At 42.6% G+C, this 19,070-nt stretch overlaps 1 protein-coding gene across 4 annotated transcripts; it reads right to left on the reverse strand.

Moving 5' to 3' along the window:
• Positions 1-1,248: 1,248 nt before the first annotated feature.
• LOC306734780 (uncharacterized protein) lies at positions 1,249-16,674 on the reverse strand. 4 transcript variants are annotated; one of them, XM_079216172.1, is made up of 9 exons: positions 10,223-10,696; positions 9,517-9,640; positions 8,403-8,822; positions 8,129-8,285; positions 7,830-7,988; positions 7,451-7,593; positions 4,573-5,319; positions 3,411-4,154; positions 1,249-1,338 (listed from the first exon to the last, which is right to left on the reverse strand). In XM_079216172.1, the coding sequence occupies exons 6-8, from the start codon at positions 7,584-7,586 to the stop codon at positions 3,445-3,447; spliced, it is 1,593 nt and encodes a 530-aa protein (XP_079072298.1). In that variant the 5' UTR covers positions 7,587-7,593; positions 7,830-7,988; positions 8,129-8,285; positions 8,403-8,822; positions 9,517-9,640; positions 10,223-10,696; the 3' UTR covers positions 1,249-1,338; positions 3,411-3,444. The 4 variants fall into 4 exon arrangements, with proteins under 4 accessions (XP_079072298.1, XP_079072297.1, XP_079072296.1 ...); XM_079216171.1 differs by lacking the exon at positions 1,249-1,338 and adding an exon at positions 16,623-16,674 and having other exon boundaries at positions 3,234-4,154; positions 10,223-10,641; XM_079216170.1 differs by lacking the exon at positions 1,249-1,338 and having other exon boundaries at positions 3,234-4,154; positions 8,403-8,839.
• Between the last annotated feature and the right edge of the window lie 2,396 nt (positions 16,675-19,070).

Genomic DNA, 19,070 nt, shown 5'->3' on the forward strand with positions numbered 1-19,070 from the left:
CACTCATTTCTACATAAATATATATATTTATAAACACATATAATAAATTCAAACGTGATCTGTAAACTACAAGTAAACAAAAGTTCGGAACTAACAGGAAGTACTTTTTTTCCGTGACTTCCTGTGTTTACTTTGAAAGCAGCTGACAACTGTCCGACTTGATTGCAGTTTTTTGTCAACGCCTCCTGCTGCGGCCGCTGCTCTCTGTGGGTTCCAGACGAGAGCAGCTCTAACGAACGAGCGGAGACATCTGCATACATTTGCTTGTTGTGCATATAAAACTCTGACTTCCTGTTTCTCAGAGAGGAGACGCAACTACGTTCTTGATAATAATAAACTAATATCGAAGAAGAATCGTTAAAACAAATAAAACGTTTTTTATTCTGGAAGCACGTTTCCTTCTTCTTTCAGAGGCTACAAATGAGTTTCTGTTGTTTCAGGAATTATGTTAAATACGATGATCTAAACCTGCACAATTTGCTGCATTTCCTTGTTGCATATACTTTATAAAACTCTGACATTCATAACTCACCTTTGCTCAGAAGTCTAAACCTCTGAAGTCTTCTCACCAGTTAAACAGTGTGGAAATGCACAGTTTTCATCTTTCAACAAATTATCCATAAGATGCTCTCGTTGTAGTTTCTCTGGTTTTGTAAACAGCTGCACCCTCGTCTCGTCTTGTCAACAGCACTGTGTGCTTCACGTTAAGTTCAAATAATCGTAGAAATGAGTTCCCGACTGGGACAGTCAATAGAACGGCCCATAAAGTCGAAACAACAACAACTCAAAAAGCAGTAAAATCCCAAACATCTTCTTTGTAGCGTCCATGTTGTTTCCACAATACGAATTAAAGCTCATGAACACACAGGAGAAACGAAAACAACTTCCCAATTCTAGAAGGGGGTTTTCCGAGCAACACTTGAACACAACAAACATGAGCAGTTTCCTGCAGCGAGAGCTCATAAAGAGATAAAGCTCGTGCCGACTCACCAGAGACGTGGAGAGAGAACAGCTTCACCTTCCTGCCAGACCCCGTGGACATCCTACAGAGGTACAGGCCCGAGTCGTCGGTCCGGACTCTGGACAGCTGCAGCCGGACGCGTCCCGTCCTGAGAGCGTCTTGGTCACACTGCACCCGTCCTGCAAACTGCTCGTGCAGAGACTCGTCAACGCTGCGGTCCCGATGAAAGAAAACCTTCAGCTCCGGCACCGACACGCAGTGGATCTTCAGCGAGGAGACGGAGATGTCGGCTCTGGACGAGAAGCTCCACTCCACCGTGATGTTGCCGCCCTCCTCTGCCCGACACCTCAGAGCCACGTGGTGAGGCTCAGACGTCCCTGAGAGGAGGGAAGAGGTGAACCATGCTCTGCACATTGAGTCTGCAATGATCAGACTATCATGCATATGCAGATTAAATCCCAAAGTGTTCCTTTTTGCACCTTTGTATTGCTCTACAATGTTTTTGTGTTCAAATCCTGAATTATAAATACAAATGTATAAAATAAACGCAAAGTACAGCTGAGGGGAATATGTATGTGTGGAAGAAATGTCGTATTGATCCTTGTAGTAATTATTTGCTCCTTCTAGAACCCGGGCCCGTTCCTCGTACGTGGTTCAATTAAGTCGATCAAATGTCCTATTATCCATCTTAAATTACCCCGATGATCAAAGTCAGGCTATCTCGGTTTCTCAAAGGCTGATCTGCACTCGAACAGTCTTGTTAATTCGAACCAGGCTATTTGAGCGCGGATTCGAACCAATCTATTGAAGCAGTTAAAATAAATTGTGTGTGATTCTCTCTATTCTTATCATGAGTCCACCTTAATCATTTTCTACAAAAACGATATGTATGGTGTACTAATAACACTGTTATATCATTATGAGTGCTTTCAACCCCCATGTAGTTGCAACCCAGCCATCAAGAGGGCATGGGAGCAAGTACAATCTAAGCACAAACACATTATTCAGAGTGTTTAGCTAATATGATATCTGCCCGATAAGCTCTCGTAAATAAATGATTCCTTGTCGGCAGAATCGATAGCGCTCGCGCAGGAAGTCATGATGATGTGAGAACGGACCGTGGCGATCTGGAAGAACTCTCTCCCTATAAAACTAATATCGCTCCTTCATTAATGAGGAAGGGAGCTGCCTTTTTTTGTCTGGTAGGAGTGGCCAGCTTATTCAGTGATCTTCAGTTGGCCTGCACTGGAACAGGTTAACATTTTTGGATGTGTTGCTATGGTGATTTTTCTAAACTTGCTTCGTGGAACCGAAAAGCCAGACCAACGTCATTTTATCCTGAAAATTATCCGGCTAACTCAGTAAGCCAGGTACGAGAAATAGGGCCCAGACCTCGAGGCTCGGGAATGACAGTCGAGATGGAGGCATTATTTAGACATTTAATGTTGCAATTATTGGAATAAAACAGGAGATCCCTTCACTTTGATTTGTGCCAGTATTTACCGCTGTTTTCATGAATACCAATTTATATTAACATAATAATGCTGACTGTTGGAGCTATTTATTAATATAAGTTATTTTTATTCACAAGTAGTATTGTTTAATTATAGTTATTTAGGTTAGATTTTTGGTGTGTTGATTGGGTAATGCTGTGAGCACCTGGGGTACTTAAAGGAGTAGGCTGGTACAGGATTGGCATGCAGCCTATGGTTTTTTACCAGCAGCGTTAGATCAGCTCACGAGGGAGAGGCCGCATGGGGGGTTATTGTTCTTTTGCTTGTTTTTGTTAAGTTGCAATAAATATAAACGCTTTGCCGGACTCCCGCATGGACCCTGCATTCTTTTCCCTGCGTCATTTACAAACCTACGGTGCATCAGTGGCTTTTGGATTTTGATTTATTTGATTATATGTTTATTTTCGGGACAAATGGCCACTGCAAAACTTGTTTTTATTTTGTCCTATTACATACATGCAGTACATTTGGTCTCTGCATTTAACCCATCCAGAGGAATTTTAGGAGCAGTGGCTGCTGAAAAGCGTCCGGGAAGCAATTAGGGGTTCAGTGTCTTGCTCAAGGACACTTAGACATGCAAACCGAATCAAAGGAAACGCAAGGTGATTGAGGCCCAACAAGAGCCTGTCAGCAACATCGATCCAGAGGGAAAAACACCTCAGTAGCCCACGTATTAGACTGGGCTCCTTTAACAATATATATGTTAAACGTTTGCTAGCCTGGAGACAATAGTTTCAGTGTCACAATGTAGACTTGTATGAGTTTATTTTTATGTAGAAAAAAAAAAAAATAGTTTCCTCTATTACAGACACACAGTATGTTGTCATTGTTTCTAATAAAGATTCATTCTCATTTACAAGTAAATCACATAGGGAACATTTGAAAACTTTTTACGTAATTTGTTTAATAAACACAAGGGAAAGAGAACAACTTACGTCGTAAATCCATCACTACTGGAAGTAACACATTCTATCTTGTGTGGACTCTCGTGTGTCTCTTCAGATGTGCCCGTAATGTGTATATTTTCCCACAACTTAATGTCTTCTCTCTTGTGGGCACACTTGGCCGTGAATCTTTGGATTTGTTGCCAGTGTTACATCCCACATGACTTACAAGGGCTTTCTTATATTTCAGGGCATGTGCAGCAGACTCAGATGCCCTGGTCTCCTTCCAAACATTGTCCCCGTCATCACTTTCAGGTCCAGAATCTGACAAAGGTTCTTGCCAAACATCATAACTGACTTTAGTCTCAGAAGATTCTGAAGCCTTTTCGTCATCAGCATTTGGATGTGAATGACGATGTGGATTTTGGCTCCTGGATGATCCTGATCCCCCACAGTCCTCTCCATCAGTTCCTGTTTTTATTGGTGTCTCTGATCTGCGGGTAAGAGGCTCCGCCTCCCTGTTGTCCCCCGCCTGACATTGATGAAGCTGTGAGGTCTGAGGTTCATCATCTTCACTCTTCACAGTAACAGCAGTGAATGTCGACTTGGTGATATCGGCCGCCTCCAACACATTAAGCTGTTCTCTCTCTAGACGGGTCCAGAGATCCTCCTTTTCCTCTTTTATGTGGAGGGGCTCCGGCTCCTCTTTTATGTGAAGGGGCTCCGGCTCCTCCTGGTCCAGGTCCAGGCACTCAAGGGGGATATCTGCATTAATCACCAACAGCTTCTGGACATCTGCAAGGAGCACATTATGGACAACGGTGACTTCAGATTGTTATGTTCTTACTTTATTGCTCTTATCCCCACGACGGCATGTCATTTCTGTCTCTACATGGTGACGCATTTACAACTTCCGGGGTGTGCTTAAGTGTGGGTCCACGGGGTCGGGGGGTGAGCAGGGTTAGGATGGTGAACTCCAGAGTGGGTCTGGTTCAAGAAGGTTCCCCCATTGTAAATCACTGTCCCCCCAGTGTCACTGCTCACAATACCCATCTCAGGCATCAGACCCCGTCTCTGGGTGTGTCTGTATGAAGTGGCACCCCCCTCCCAAGACCAAGACCTCTACCCAGACCACAAGACCCCATTCTCTGGGTGTGCCAAACATTGAAGTATAATCTTAAAATCACACACACAATGTAATCTTCTCTCTTACCAATGCTTTTGGGGAGGGCCAATTTATTCACGAGTGCACCTCTGCCAGATCCCATGAAAATGTCCACCTCTGGCTCCACCTCCTCTTCATCAGAGACTGGCTCCTCTGGTTGTGGCTCTGGCTCGTCCTGTTCTTCCTCGGACCCCTCTGCGACCTCCAGCTCCTCCGCCTCTACACCATTCTCAAGACTCATGGCTGTTAAGGCCTTTTTCTGTCGACGGACCTTCTTTGCCAGCTTCTGGCAGTTTTTTGATAGAATGTCACACTCCTTTTTCTTCTCATCTAGTCTTCTCCTTACTAGTTTAAGCTTTCTTTTTAATCGGGCACATCTGTCCATTCGGCAGCCCCCTTCGGCGGCGGCAGAACCCCCCTCCTCCTCCTGTTGCTCATCAAGGTTCAAATCAAGCTTGGAAACCATTGGATTTTTAGGCTTGGAGGCCCTAAGCTCTGCAAGCTTTTTGATTGCCAACCTGATTTTGTAAGCGTCAAGCTCCCTCTTAATTTGGCGCCTGGTTAATTCTTTATGCCCATATTCTAAGTGGGAGTCTAGTCTACTGCTCTGGAAGGAACATCCCATGATTGGGCATGGTTCATGCCTAAATCCTGTCCGCCCTGCTACCATCTTTAGTAAGATCAATTTTTCTTTGACATTTTTTACTGAATGAAATCGATCCAAGTGTTTAGAAAGCGCAAGATATACTTTCTTACAAAGTGGGCATGCCTGGCTTGAAGCGGCTGGAGTCATTTCTGAAAGAAAAAAGAGAAAGAAAAAGAGTCAGTCTCTTATTTTAGAGTCCATTGACACCAGGGACAATAACTGACATTTGGGTCTTTACAATGTCAGTAAATACCCAATTTACATGTAACCCAATTGTACATGTGTATGAATGTTTTTAAAACAAATACAAAAAAATACTTAATTTTAAATAAATGTAATTTTAATTAATAATTTTTTTAGTTATGTATTAATACACAACATTGGACATCTCTCACATTAAACCAGCCAAATACGTGAGTTAACCCCCCCCCCCAAGGTAGGTTGTAAGGGGAAGCCTGTTATTGTGTCATCCCGCTCCAGTCGTGCGTCTACACAATCTTTAGCTCATAAAAAAGAACGAGTCGTGCTAAGCTACAAAAAAAAAGTTTGTCGCAGAATTTCCAGTCGATTCTCGATGCGTCTATGTTTTATGCAGAACTAGTTTCTTCAGAGCGTAATAGGACTTGGTCGCGAGTGGTGGTACGGTTCGACACGTGATCGTTCTACACCAATGAGGTAGCTGCTTTTTGTCAACAGAATGACAAGATGACGGCTCCCATGGTTAGATACAACATTACAGATAAAGGGGAAAACACCCGAACATCCTCAAAAGTGGGCCAAATGGATTCTAAACAGTGCTGTGTACATAGCTGCGTCCAAGAAGAACAATGAGGCAAATATACAATAACGTCATGTTCATGTTTCCTCAAAACATCCATCAATCTGTCTGGAAAGTCACATTTCATGTCAGTGATGACATCCATGCACACAGCTATCTCTTGTGGTGGCAAAGAGTACCAGAAGCTGATAAACCTGATGTGCTGCAGACTCTCATAGAGAAGTTCATGAGCCTTCATGCTGCGATTGTAGTGATGACCATTCATTACCCCATTGATAGATCCTGGGGCAACAACTTCTGATTCAATGAGGATGTCTTGCAGTCCTGCATCTCAAAACCTTTTGCCTAAAATACTCAGGTAGGACATGCATGTATGGAATTCGCCAAATCTAATCATTAAACGTTGTGTAAAGCCATCATTCTTCCAGCGTATTTGCCGTGCCGTGGCATATATAGCCTGGTCAAACACTAAAACTATATGATCCAGTTCTAGCTGGTCAGCAATCTGGACACTTCGCTTCAGGATAGTGTTCACTGTTGACATCTGTTGGTGAGGCCTCAATTACTGGAAGATAGCACAATGCTGACTTCTGCAGAGTATTTTCACCTTGAAGCAGTGTATGGAACCCTGTCCAGCTTGGGATTGCACATCTATCCGTATATGTGGACTTCACAAAAACATATGGCAATGCAGCAAAGTGGGTGTCCATTCTGCATGTCGCTGCCTGCACTGGTTGACACAAGTTCTGTGGCCCTTGCCTTTTGACTGATGGTACGGTTCCATAGGCATTGGGGGGGCTTTGAATGAGGAAACTCCCTTTTTTTTTTAGTGGCTGTCTGATTGCTGTGGACATAGGCTCGATGGCGAAACTCTGGAGCATAATTCCATTTGTATGCTAAGTAGTTCCACGACCTGATAAGAGTCTCCTCCCCAAAGTAAATGTTATCCCACACAAGTGTTGTGGGTGCCCTCTTTGAGAATCCCTTTGGTATTTTGTCTCCGCCTTCTACTAGTGTCAGTTGGGCAAGGCTAGTGTATAGACTCAAAACTGTGTCCCATGATGCACAATGTCCCAGTCTGTTAAGCAGTGACACAATGTGTGATGATCCTGTTAAATGTCGAACGGTTATGCCTAAAGTCAAGGACTTAGGTGTCTGCTTACGGCCCTTGGAAGCAAGGTACACAATGTCTTGACAAACGGACAACCCTTTCTGAAGCAAGTCATCAGCAATGTTGACATAATGATCCAGTGTTGGTTCGTCAGTGGCGCCTATAATCCAGCTAACTAGATTGTATAGTGCAAGGGGAACAACAGTTTGTGCTTCAGTGACATTCACATTTTCCGAAGTTGGAGGCCATGGGCATGACATGCCAGGAGTGTCACTAAGATGTCTTTTTAAGAACAATGCTGCTGTATATAGTGTCCTTGCGTCCTCTTGCGTTTCATTTTCATTCTCGTTGTCCGTCTGGCTTAACTCACTAGACTGTGTGGTTTCCGCACCTGATGGATAAGGTAGCATGTCCATGAGTGTATCTGTTGACAGAGTCTCTGCAAAAACCAGCTCGCAGATGTTGCGCTTGGTGGGGATGTGAAACACCAGCTGGGGGAAATCACGAGTCAGCCTCTTCTTCAACATATCCTGTCTGCAACACAACAAAACAGTGACAATTAAGAGTCGCAGGAGTACCATCAAAAGCAGAGAGTGGTGGAGGTGGTACAAGACATTACAGGCTAGAACCTATCTGCCATACAGCACATTTAACACCAAAGATGCCCAAGAAAGGCACAATTAAAAACTGTTTCTCCAAACAAGCCTGTCACACACATTTTGTGTAAAGCTGGCACAAATAATAAGTAAAGAAAAATGCATTGCAGTTACCTCTAGTTTGAAGCATCAAGACCTTCATTTGCTTTCACCAGCTCAATGAAGGCCTTCCTCAGCTGGCCCATTCTCAACACCTCTTTGTTGACAAGCAGCCTTCGGCGAATGATCCTCTCACAGAATATCTTATAGCTGACATCAAACATGGGCTCATTCCTAAAACACATATGAATGAGAAGTAAATACATTAATAAGTGTTGTGATTGTGTGCACATACAACAGAATGCAGATTGAATGTTTACTTTTATAATGTTAAGTTAGTAGCTCCTTGAAATGCAATATCATAAATAACTTACTGTTCTTTCTCTGGTTTTTCAGGCCTCGTCAAAAACCTGGTGTACTGATTGTAACAGCCTTTGTGGTACTGCACCTCCAGAGCCACACAGTCTTTGTCTTTTATATGTATCAATATACTTTGGTCATCCTTCAACTCGGCAGCTTTCAGCAATTGGCCTTAACGAAACAAAAAGAATAGCTCAATGAGTTTGTTGACATATCTCTCACACACAATTGTACCTTTCAGTCACTCAACCACTGTGTGTGTGTGTGTGTGTGTGTGTGTGTGCCTACCTGCTGTTAATGTTTCAGCCTTTGACAGAGGATCCCTTTGTCGTTTGCCTGCTCGGTTGATTAACTTCTCCTTTTTTTGGCAAATTATGCACAGGGCAGGAAGGACGGGGCCAGCCCTGACCTAGATCGCAGTTTCTTTGTTGGACTCGTGCTGCTAGAAGAAGTCGATGGAATGGCCTCGTGGTTTCGCGTCGCTTCTTGTCTCTCGAGACGTCGTTCCACCTTTGCGATGGCGTTTTTGTCTGTAAATCTACGGTAACACGTGTGATGGAAGCCAGCATCCTCGGGAATATTGTCAAACTCCACATCAACACAGTGTTTGAAGTTCTCAACCACGTCCCGAGACTCACCCTTCAACCCGAGCCACTTTTGTAGGCTTGTTCTGTATGTATTCGGCATGGTGGCCGCCATCTTGCAACACTGTTGACAAAAAGCAGCTACCTTATTGGTGTAGCATGATCACGTGTCGAACCGTGCCACCACTCTCGACCAAGATCATATTACGCTCTGAAGAAACTAGTTCTGCATAAACCATAGACGCATCGAGAATTGACTGGAATTTCAGCTGCAAACTTTTTTTTGGTAGCTAAGCACGACTCGTTCTTTTTTATGAACTAAAGATTGTGTAGATGCACGACTGTGGAGCGGGAATCATTTTCTAAAAGACTTTTCGTGGTTCACCTCGCGGCCTAAGGCCCCTTTTCACACGTGCTCAAAACTCAAAATAAAAACAAAGTCATCCATTTTGGGGAAAAAGGCTGTTTTCCCCTGCTGCCATGTGGTGCCACCATTGTGTTATAACATCATTATACACGGATGACTTTCTACCATGAACCATGCATAACAATAACGGACATTTGGTTATTGACAATTTGGTTACCTGTATGGCCCATACAAATGTTATGGCATGCCCTAATTAAAATCCATTTTGTGAAGAAAAAAAAAGCTGTTTTCCCTTGCTACCATTAGTTATAACATAAGTATAGATAGTTCGTTTCTGGATGACGTTCAACCATGAACCGTGCAGAGTTAAACTACATCAACACATTTAAAAACTGTTTTAAATACATTTTAACGAGTATGAGAGACAGAGAGCTAAAAAGGTCCGACTTACCAACTCAGGATGTTCAGCAGTTATGAATTAAAAGAATACTCCCACTTCTGCAGGAGATGTAGGCCTTCTTCTGATTGGCTGAGCTGATAAGGCAACCTCCTTCATTAGATTGGCTGAGCTGAAACTGACATTTAAATGACAATAAATAGCAGTTTTCAGTGCATTTTTATTACTTCCAAGTGGCAGACCAAATTATTATGTTATGACATTGCGCTTCAATCAGACCCTGTTCCCAAGGTCCATCAAATGTCAGTTATTGTCAGTTATAGTATTTAAACTATGGAATATATTATACACTTTTAAAGATGTCTGTTAACTGTGCATATGACAATAAAAATATCTTGAATCTTGAATTGAATCTTGAACTGAACAATGAGACGGTTTAGTAGCTTTGTTCTCTGTGACTAATACCTTGGTTTCACGTGTATACTCTTCTTTAATTTATATTCCAACCTCGTTAATAAAGTAACACATTGAACCGGGTTGTTTATGTCGCCTGCATGACACAAACAAAGATGGACCAGAGGATCGTCTGGTGTTTAAAAGTTCCTCCCTGCTGACTGTAACCAGAGAAGGAGCTGGAAACGAAACACATTCACCACAAGTCTCGCTGACTACTATTAATGACCTGAAAACGGACTCCGGTGTGATTTAAACCCGTACAACGAGCACGAAGACCGGGAACAATACTGAAAAAAGCACAAACCTGCTCTGTGGAGCTGAACTCGAGGGTTCAGCCTCCAGTAGTTTGGTTCGTCGCTCATTTTCTCCGAAACGAGAAACGTCCTCCTCGTGACCTGCTGCTAATCTGTCAAACAGATCGTGATGTGTCCTTTCGTGTCGAGGCTTGAAGCTTGTGTCGAGTAATCCAGGTGCAGCCCAAGTCTGTTACTGTGTTGATCGCTGTAGCTACATGCTAGGTGGCTAACACTCGCTAGCTGCCATCGCCACATGACCGAGCTACATGCTAGGTGGCTAACACTCGCTAGCTTCTCAGGACTTTACCGGACAATTCCGTCCATCCGGCTGCCAGCTGCTTCACCTGATAGATACAGAGCTGGAAGAGAGAACCTTCTTCTTCTACTTCTTCTACTTCTACTTCTTCTTCTTCTTCGTTTACTTCTTCTCCTTCTTCTTCTTCGTTTACTTCTTCTTTGCCTTCTTCTTCTTCTTCTTCGTCTATTTCTTCTTCTTCTTTGAGGTTTATTGGCGGTTGGCAAACAACTGTTTGGTGCATTACAGCCACCAACTGGTATGGAGTGTGAATCAGGATATCTAGTACTTGTATTATAAAAAAGATATAATTATAAAAAATAATATTATATGTATATACATATTTAATTCAACAAAACACGAAATAAAAACCCAAGGGCTCATGTTTTGTCATTTGTGTTTCTAAGATACTGAAATATATTTTAGACTCAAGACTAGATTACAATACAGACCGATAGTTTTCTTAATATAAATGTTGTCTATATATTCTTTAAAAAAAAGAAACTATTTGCACTTTAATATTATTATCTGTATGTATTCACTACATGTTGGACAGGAGAGGAAGTACTTTCCAATCTTCTGTATATTAAAGCTGACTTTGACTTTTGACTTTGAACAATGTACACTGACCTGTTTTCACCACCAGGGGTCAGCAGTCAGTAACTGTTCATGTCTGAGGGTCAAAGACCCGGACACGGCTCCCCCAGTCTCCAGGTTTCAACCAGCTCGGACACCAGGGCCACGGCTCGCCTTCGCCGCCACACGGACACCCCTTGACCTCTTCAAACTGTTCCTCCCTGAAGAAACGGTACAGACACTGTGTCGAAACACAAACAAGCAGGCTGCCAAACAAAGAGCAAACAGGAAAAAATTCAAATGGGCAGACTTGGACGTCGAGTGTTTTTACAAGTACATTGGGTTGCTTCTGTACATGGCCATTGAAAAGCTGGACAGTATTACGGATTACTGGAGGCAGAATCACCTTTTGTCAAATCATGCCACGCGCCAGATACTGCACAATATCTTGGAACCTTCATCTCAGCAACCCTGATGAGGACGTCCACAATGACCGTAAAAAGGGCACGGACGAACATGACGAACTCTTTCAACTGAAACCCCTGATTAACCCCATCAAGACTGCCTGTAAGGCATTTTACCATCCCCACAGAGACCTGGTGGTGGATGAGAGAATGGTCGCCTCCAAGGCTAAAACAGGGACGATCCGGCACATGAAGGACAAACCCACAACTTGGGGGTTCAAGTTGTTCGTCTTGGCTGACTCGAGGACATAGAATCTTATTTCTAGGGAATTATACAAAATGATGGGATCTGTCAAATAATGTGTCACCAACGTTTCAGTGACACAAAGTAGACTTGCAGAATTTTCTTTTTATGTAGACTTTTAAAAAATTACGCGGAAAAATGCATTTTAAATACAGATGTATTTGTACAGAGCTTTAAGTTTCCTCTATCACATGTTGTCATTGTTTCTAATGAAGATTCATTCTCATTTACAAGCAAATGACATAGGAAACATTTGAAAACATTTTGCCTAATTTGTTTAATAAACACAAGAGAAAGAGAACAACTTACATCATAAATCCATCACTACTGGAAGTAACACATTCTATCTTGTGTGGACTCTCATATGTCTCTTCAGATGTGCCCGTAATGTGTATCTTTTCCCACAAACCTCACAACTGAATGGTTTCTCTCCTTTGTGGCCTCTCGTGTGTCTCCTCAGATTTCCCCGTTCATTGAATCTTTCCCCACAAACATCACAACCAAATGGTTTCTCTCCTGTGTGGACTCTCATGTGATTTTTCAAACTCCCCTGTTCTGGAAATCTTTTCCCACAAATGTCACAACTTAATGGTTTCTCTCCGGTGTGGACTCTTGTGTGTCTCCTCAGATTTCCCTGTTCATTGAATCTTTTCCCGCAAACATCACAACCAAATTGTTTCTCTCCTGTGTGGACTGTCATGTGATTCTTGAAACTCCTCTGTTCTGGAAATCTTTTCCCACAAACATCACAACTTAATGGTTTCTCTCCTGTGTGGCCTCTTGTGTGTCTCCTCAGATTTCCCTGTACATTGAACCTTTTCCCACAAACATCACAACCAAATGGTTTCTCTCCTGTGTGGACTCTCATGTGAATCTTCAAAGTCCCTTGTGCTGGAAATCTTTTCCCACAAACATCACAACTTAATGGTTTCTCTCTTGTGGGCACAGTTTGCCGTGAATCTTTGGATTTGTTGGCAGTGTCACATCCCACATGACTTACAAGGGCTTCCTTATATTGCAGGGCATGTGCAGCAGACTCAGGTGCCCTGGTCTCCTTCCAAACATTGTCCCCATCATCATTTTCAGAATCTGACAAAGGTTCTTGCCAAACATCATAACTGACTTCAGTCACAGAAGATTCTGAAGGCTTTTCATCAGCATTTGGATGTGAATGACGATGTGGCTTTAGGGTCCTGGTTGGTCCTGATCCCCCACAGTCCTCTCCATCAGTTCCTGTTTTTATCAGTGTCTCTGACTTGCCGGATGGAGTCTCAGCCTCTCGGTTGTCCTCCGTCTGGCTTTGTTGAAGCTGTGAGGTCTGACGTTTGTCATCTTCACTCTTCACAGTAACAGCAGTTAATGGGAACTTGGTGGTATCGGCCTCCTCCAGCACATGAAGCTGCTCTCTATCTAGACGGGTCCAGAGATCCTGCCTTTCTTTTTTTATGTGGACGGTCTCCGGCTCCTCCTTTATGTGGACGGGCTTCAGCTCCGGCTCCTCTTTTATGTGGACGGGCTCCGGCTCCTCTTTTATGTGGACTGGCTCCAGCTCCTCTTTTATGTGGACGGGCTTCAGCTCCGGCTCCTCTTTTATGTGGACTGGCTCCGGCTCCTCTTTTATGTGGACTGGCTCCGGCTCCTCTTTTATGTGGACTGGCTGCGGCTCCGGCTCCTCTTTTATGTGGACTGGCTCCGGCTCCTCTTTTATGTGGACTGGCTTCAGCTCCAGCTCCTCTTTTATGTGGACGGGCTTCAGCTCCAGCTCCTCTTTTATGTGGACGGGCTTCAGCTCCAGCTCCTCTTTTATGTGGACGGGCTTCAGCTCCGGCTCCTCTTTCATGTGGACGGGCTTCAGCTCCGGCTCCTCTTTTATGTGGACGGGCTTCAGCTCCGGCTCCTCTTTTATGTGGACGGGCTTCAGCTCCGGCTCCTCTTTTATGTGGACGGGCTCCGGCTCCTCTTTTATGTGGACGGGCTCCGGCTCCTCTTTTATGTGGACGGGCTCCGGCTCCTCTTTTATGTGGACGGGCTTCAGCTCCGGCTCCTCTTTCATGTGGACGGGCTCCGGCTCCTCTTTTATGCGGCCTGGCTCCGGCTCCTCTTTTATGTGGATTGGCTCCGGCTCCTCTTTTATGTGGACGGGCTCCAGCTCCGGCTCCTCTTTTATGTGGACTGGCTGCGGCTCCAGCTCCTCTTTTATGTGGACTGGCTGCGGCTCCTCTTTTATGTGGACGGGCTCCGGCTCCTCTTTTATGTGGACGGGCTCTGGGTCCTCCTGGTCCAGGTCCAGGCACTCAAGGGGGACATCTGCTTTAATCTTCAACAGCTGCTGGACATCTGCAGGGAGCACATCATGGACAACGGTGACTTCAGACTGATATCAGCTTTCATTAGTGAAGACATTCAAGGAACTGGACTTCATGTACAAACACAGTAATACAAAACAATAACAATGACATTTGTAAACAGCAGTAAGGAGTCCAGAGGGTGCTGGAATAAATATTGAATGTAAAATATTGATTTTATACAAGGTACCTCGTATAAAATCAATATTTTACAGTCATAATACCACACACACTTCATACAACAATACTAATATGTAGATTGATTCTGATGATATTCACACATTAAAGATCAGTAAGTATTTAAACTATAGAATGTATTCTACGCTTTTAAAGATACATTTGCATGCTATTTCATCATAAATATTTGAGATGAGAAATCAAATCATAATTTTGAATAGTCCTTGTTGCTCCAATGTTTGTTGAGTTGAGAAGCTCAACTAACAGCAAGCTGGCATCTGAGGAGGTCGCAAGCTAGCGCAGGACTGGCTCATCTCGAACAAACTTTTTTAAAAATAAGAGACTTGGGATGTACCCATAATGCATTCCCATTTCCCTCACTTGTTTTGTTTCCTTGCGTCTTAGTCCCTCCCACGAGGGATGCATGGAAACCATGCGAGGGGAGGAAACAAGGAAATAGACTTGTTTGAGATGAGTCAGTCCTGATCAGAATCGATCAATGCACAATGCATGCTGGTTAGATTTGTGTCTGACTTGATCCCGACTTGCTCTGACGTCATGCACACGTGGTCAACGACAACCGCACGAGAGTAAGGTGGCTGCAGGTTTTTGACAGTCTTGGAAACTAAAATCCACCGACTGGAAGTGAACGTGGAGGTAAATGGACTTTGTCAGAATAATACCATTTTACCATGGGCTCAAAATCTTGTAAAAGTGCAAGCTAAAACACAGCTAAGTAGCACCACCAGGCCAACCAAGAAACATGAGGGCTGTGTAGCTGCTAACGAATCCTCAAATGATGGAACTACCACTTTGACCGAGGGCTAGCAAGGAAACCATGCGAGGAGATAGGAAACAAGGACATTGGTTTTAAGTGCAATGAGACATCCTTTCCTAGAAAGCGTCACCTGAAGCAACCTCTGTTTATGATGACGGCAGATCAGCTGATCACATCTGGATCAGCGGTCAGTCAGTTTGAACAGCTGGAGAGACATTTGAAGGAGTTTGTGTCTGAAAACATGATCAGTGTACTTATACTAATAAAAACACAGTAATCATCAGTGTACTAATAAACACACAGTAATCGTCACTGTACTTATACTAATAAAGACACAGTATTAATCACTGTCAAAGTGGAGGTGTTTTCTCTCTGTAGCCTGTTAAAAGAGTATTTATACACAGTTAGTGGTATTTATACTGCATTCCGTGTTCTGCTAACAAGCGCAGGGCCGATTTCTACCGGTGGAATGTGTTTGTATTATTTATGTATTATTTGAGTCTGTATGTTTTGATATTCTGATTGTGACGTCATTATTAAATTATCCAGAATATAATTATGGTTTCTCTTAAACGCTAGAATTAATTAATTTGGCGCTGCAAGGAATTGTGGGACGGAAATATCTCTTATTTACTATTTAACCGCAGCCCGGGACACAACTAAAGAGACAAGTCTCTTATTTTGAATGTCTTCGCTCGAACCGGAAGTTGTTCTGCCGCCATATTGACCCCGTCCCAAAATCCCTCCTTTGGCCAGGGTCCGAAAAGTTCCTCCCTGCTGACTGTAACCAGAGAACCAGAGAAACGAAACATATTCACCACAAGTCTCGCTGACTACAATTAATGACCTGAAAACGGGCTCAAGTGTGATTTAAACCCGTACACTAAGACCGGTGTTACGGTTTAACAGGCGACCGTGTTAACTGGTGACTTTTCAGCCGAACGCGTCCGTTGTTGTCGTAGTTACCGCAGCCGTAACGAGAATGCAACTTTAATGTTTTTAATACAGTGTTAAACCCTCTCATATACATAGTAATATATCATATACAACTTAAAAAATGCGGCATTCACGAGGGCAGCTAACATTGTCAAACGGCTGTCTGTAACTACGACAACGGACGCGTTCGGCTGAAAAGTCACCAGTTAACACGGTCGCTTATTAAACCGTAACACCGGGAACAATACAGAAAAAGCACAAACCTGCTCTGTGGAGCTGAACTCGAGGGTTCAGCCTCCAGTAGTTTGGTTCGTCGCTCATTTTCTCCGAAACGAGAAACGTCCTCCTCGTGACCTGCTGCTAATCTGTCAAACAGCTCGTGATGTGTCCTTTCATGTCGAGGCTTGAAGCTTGTGTCGAGTAATCCAGGTGCAGCCCAAGTCTGTTACTGTGTTGATCGCTGCTACCGCTACATGACCGAGCTACATGCTAGGTGGCTAACGCTCGCTAGCTTCTCAGGACTTTACCGGACAATTCCGTCCATCCGGCTGCCAGCTGCTTCGCCTGATAGGTACAAAGATGGAAGAGAGAACCTTCTTCTTATTCTTCGTTTACTTCTTCTCCTTCTTCTTCTTCGTCTATTTCTTCTTCTTCTTCTTTGAGGTTTATTGGCGGTTGGCAAACAACTGTTTGGTGCATTACCGCCACCAACTGGTATGGAGTGGGAATCAGGATCTCTAGTACTTGTATTATAAAAAAGATACAATTATAAAAAAATATATTATATGTATAGATACATTTAATTCAACAAAAAAAGAAATAAAAACCCAAGGGCTCATATTTTGTCATTTGTTTTTCTAAGATACTGAAATATATTTTAGACTCCTACGTCTGACTGCTGCTACAATACAGACCGATATAAATGTTGTCTATATATTCTTTAAAAAAAAGAAACTATTTGCACTTTAATATTTTTGAAATAGTACCTGATAGCACTTGCAGAATATCTGTTATATCTAACTGTACTTTTTTTTTGCCGAGGCTTCCAATTAGCTGTCTTCTTTCATGCTCATATTTCTGACAGTGTAAAATAACTTGTTCTATTGTTTCAGATAGATAGATAGATAGATAGATAGATAGATAGATAGATAGATAGATAGATAGATAGATAGATAGATAGATAGATAGATAGATACTTTTTTCATCCCCAAGGGGAAATGTGCTTGTCGTAGTAGCAGTTTACAGACACACAAATAAAAATAACAGGTATGAATGATGCTCAATATATACAGCAAAACTCAACATGTAAATGAAACAGCAGAGAGTATTAATTTAAACAATAGAAAAAATGCAAAGTATTTGTAGTGTATATAAGTGTATGAAGTGCATATAAACATAAACATGTACAGTGAGTAAATGACAACAAAAACAGTGCAATTAATTAATTTAGATAGATTGATTCTGATTTTAAAAGAGTGATTCAAAAAGTCAATTTATTAATGCAGGTTCAAAACTATTCAACATATATAATATTTGGGTTATCCTCTCTAGGGAGGAGGTGGAGGCCATAATCCAGGCTGTACGTGCTGATGAAGAAGCATCAACCACTGAGCTCTGGACCTTTCTTAACATTGTACACTGACCTGTTTTCACCACCAGGGGTCAGCAGTCAGTAACTGTTCATGGGGCCACGGCTCGCCTCCGCCTCCACACGGACACCCCTTGACCTCTTCAAACTGTTCCTCCCTGAAGAAACGGTACAGACACTGTGTCGAAACACAAACAAGCAGGCTGCCAAACAAAGAGCAAACGGGAAAAAATTCAAATTGGCAGACTTGGACGTCGAGTGTTTTTACAAGTACATTGGGTTGCTTCTGTACATGGCCATTGAAAAGCTGGACAGTATTACGGATTACTGGAGGCAGAATCACCTTTTGTCAAATCATGCCACGCTCCAGATACTGCACAATATCTTGGAACCTTCATCTCAGCGACCCTGATGAGGACGTCCACAACGACAGGAAAAAGGGCACGGACGAACATGACGAACTCTTTCAACTGAAACCCCTGATGAACGCCGGACAGAAACTGTTTTGCATCATACCATGACGGTTGAAAAACTCAAACAATATAGTAAAAAGTCTGTGTTTTTCTTCCATTGTGTTCTTATATATATATATATAGTACAAAAAAGTATAGTTTAAAAAAATAAAACTGTTCTTGAAAACAAAAAGTGTTGTAATGTAGATGTTTTCCTTTGCACACACCTCATGAAGCTTGATCTGTAGTATGGAGTCATAACTTGGTCCCAATTGATGTCAGTCCCGCTCACATTTGGGGAAAGTAGAGTGAAGGACAACACTTCTGCTCAAAAAACGTTTAGACATTTGTTTACATTTAACTATTTTATTCATACTACCACTACTTTTGTGAACAAAACCCTCACTGAAAGATGCTCTTCCTGCTACTATGGATCAAGTATTGAGCTGTTGAATCAGCGCTATTTGCAAAATAAATAACATATAGTGGATTAGAGAAAAGTAGGTAAGTTCAGGTTGTTCCAAACATGTTTACTTTATTAGTTTCCTGGAAATAATTATGTTAATTGCTATGATTTAAAAGTAAAGGTATGTAGGATAAAGTTTCAGATGACATAATATACATCTCCATTCACTCCCAGCTTTCCATGAGTAGAGTGAAAAACCGCGGTAACGGCTCAGCAGCGTCAATTTTTCGAGAACCAAACAAGACTTGAACTAAATTAACAAGTCCCCTTTAAAAACGAGGACTTGGGCAAAGGATTTCATCAAATAAAAACTAAATAATACGAGAGATAGATGTTAAGGTTAGCAGGAATATCTAAACTAAACTAAATAAAAAGCGGCTGTTAGAATGATCACGATATTCACCCCGAGTAAGTACATTGTGTTCTTTGACTTCCAGAAATGTAGCAGTCAGCACGTCAAGTATGAAAAGTGGAATGTAATGGAAATTAATTAACCTCATCAAGCTCCTTTAGAGAAAACAAATGCGATGTGAAA

The sequence above is a fragment of the Taurulus bubalis genome (assembly GCF_910589615.1).
Source record: "Taurulus bubalis genome assembly, chromosome: 3".
NCBI classification, from domain to species: Eukaryota; Metazoa; Chordata; class Actinopteri; order Perciformes; family Cottidae; genus Taurulus; species Taurulus bubalis.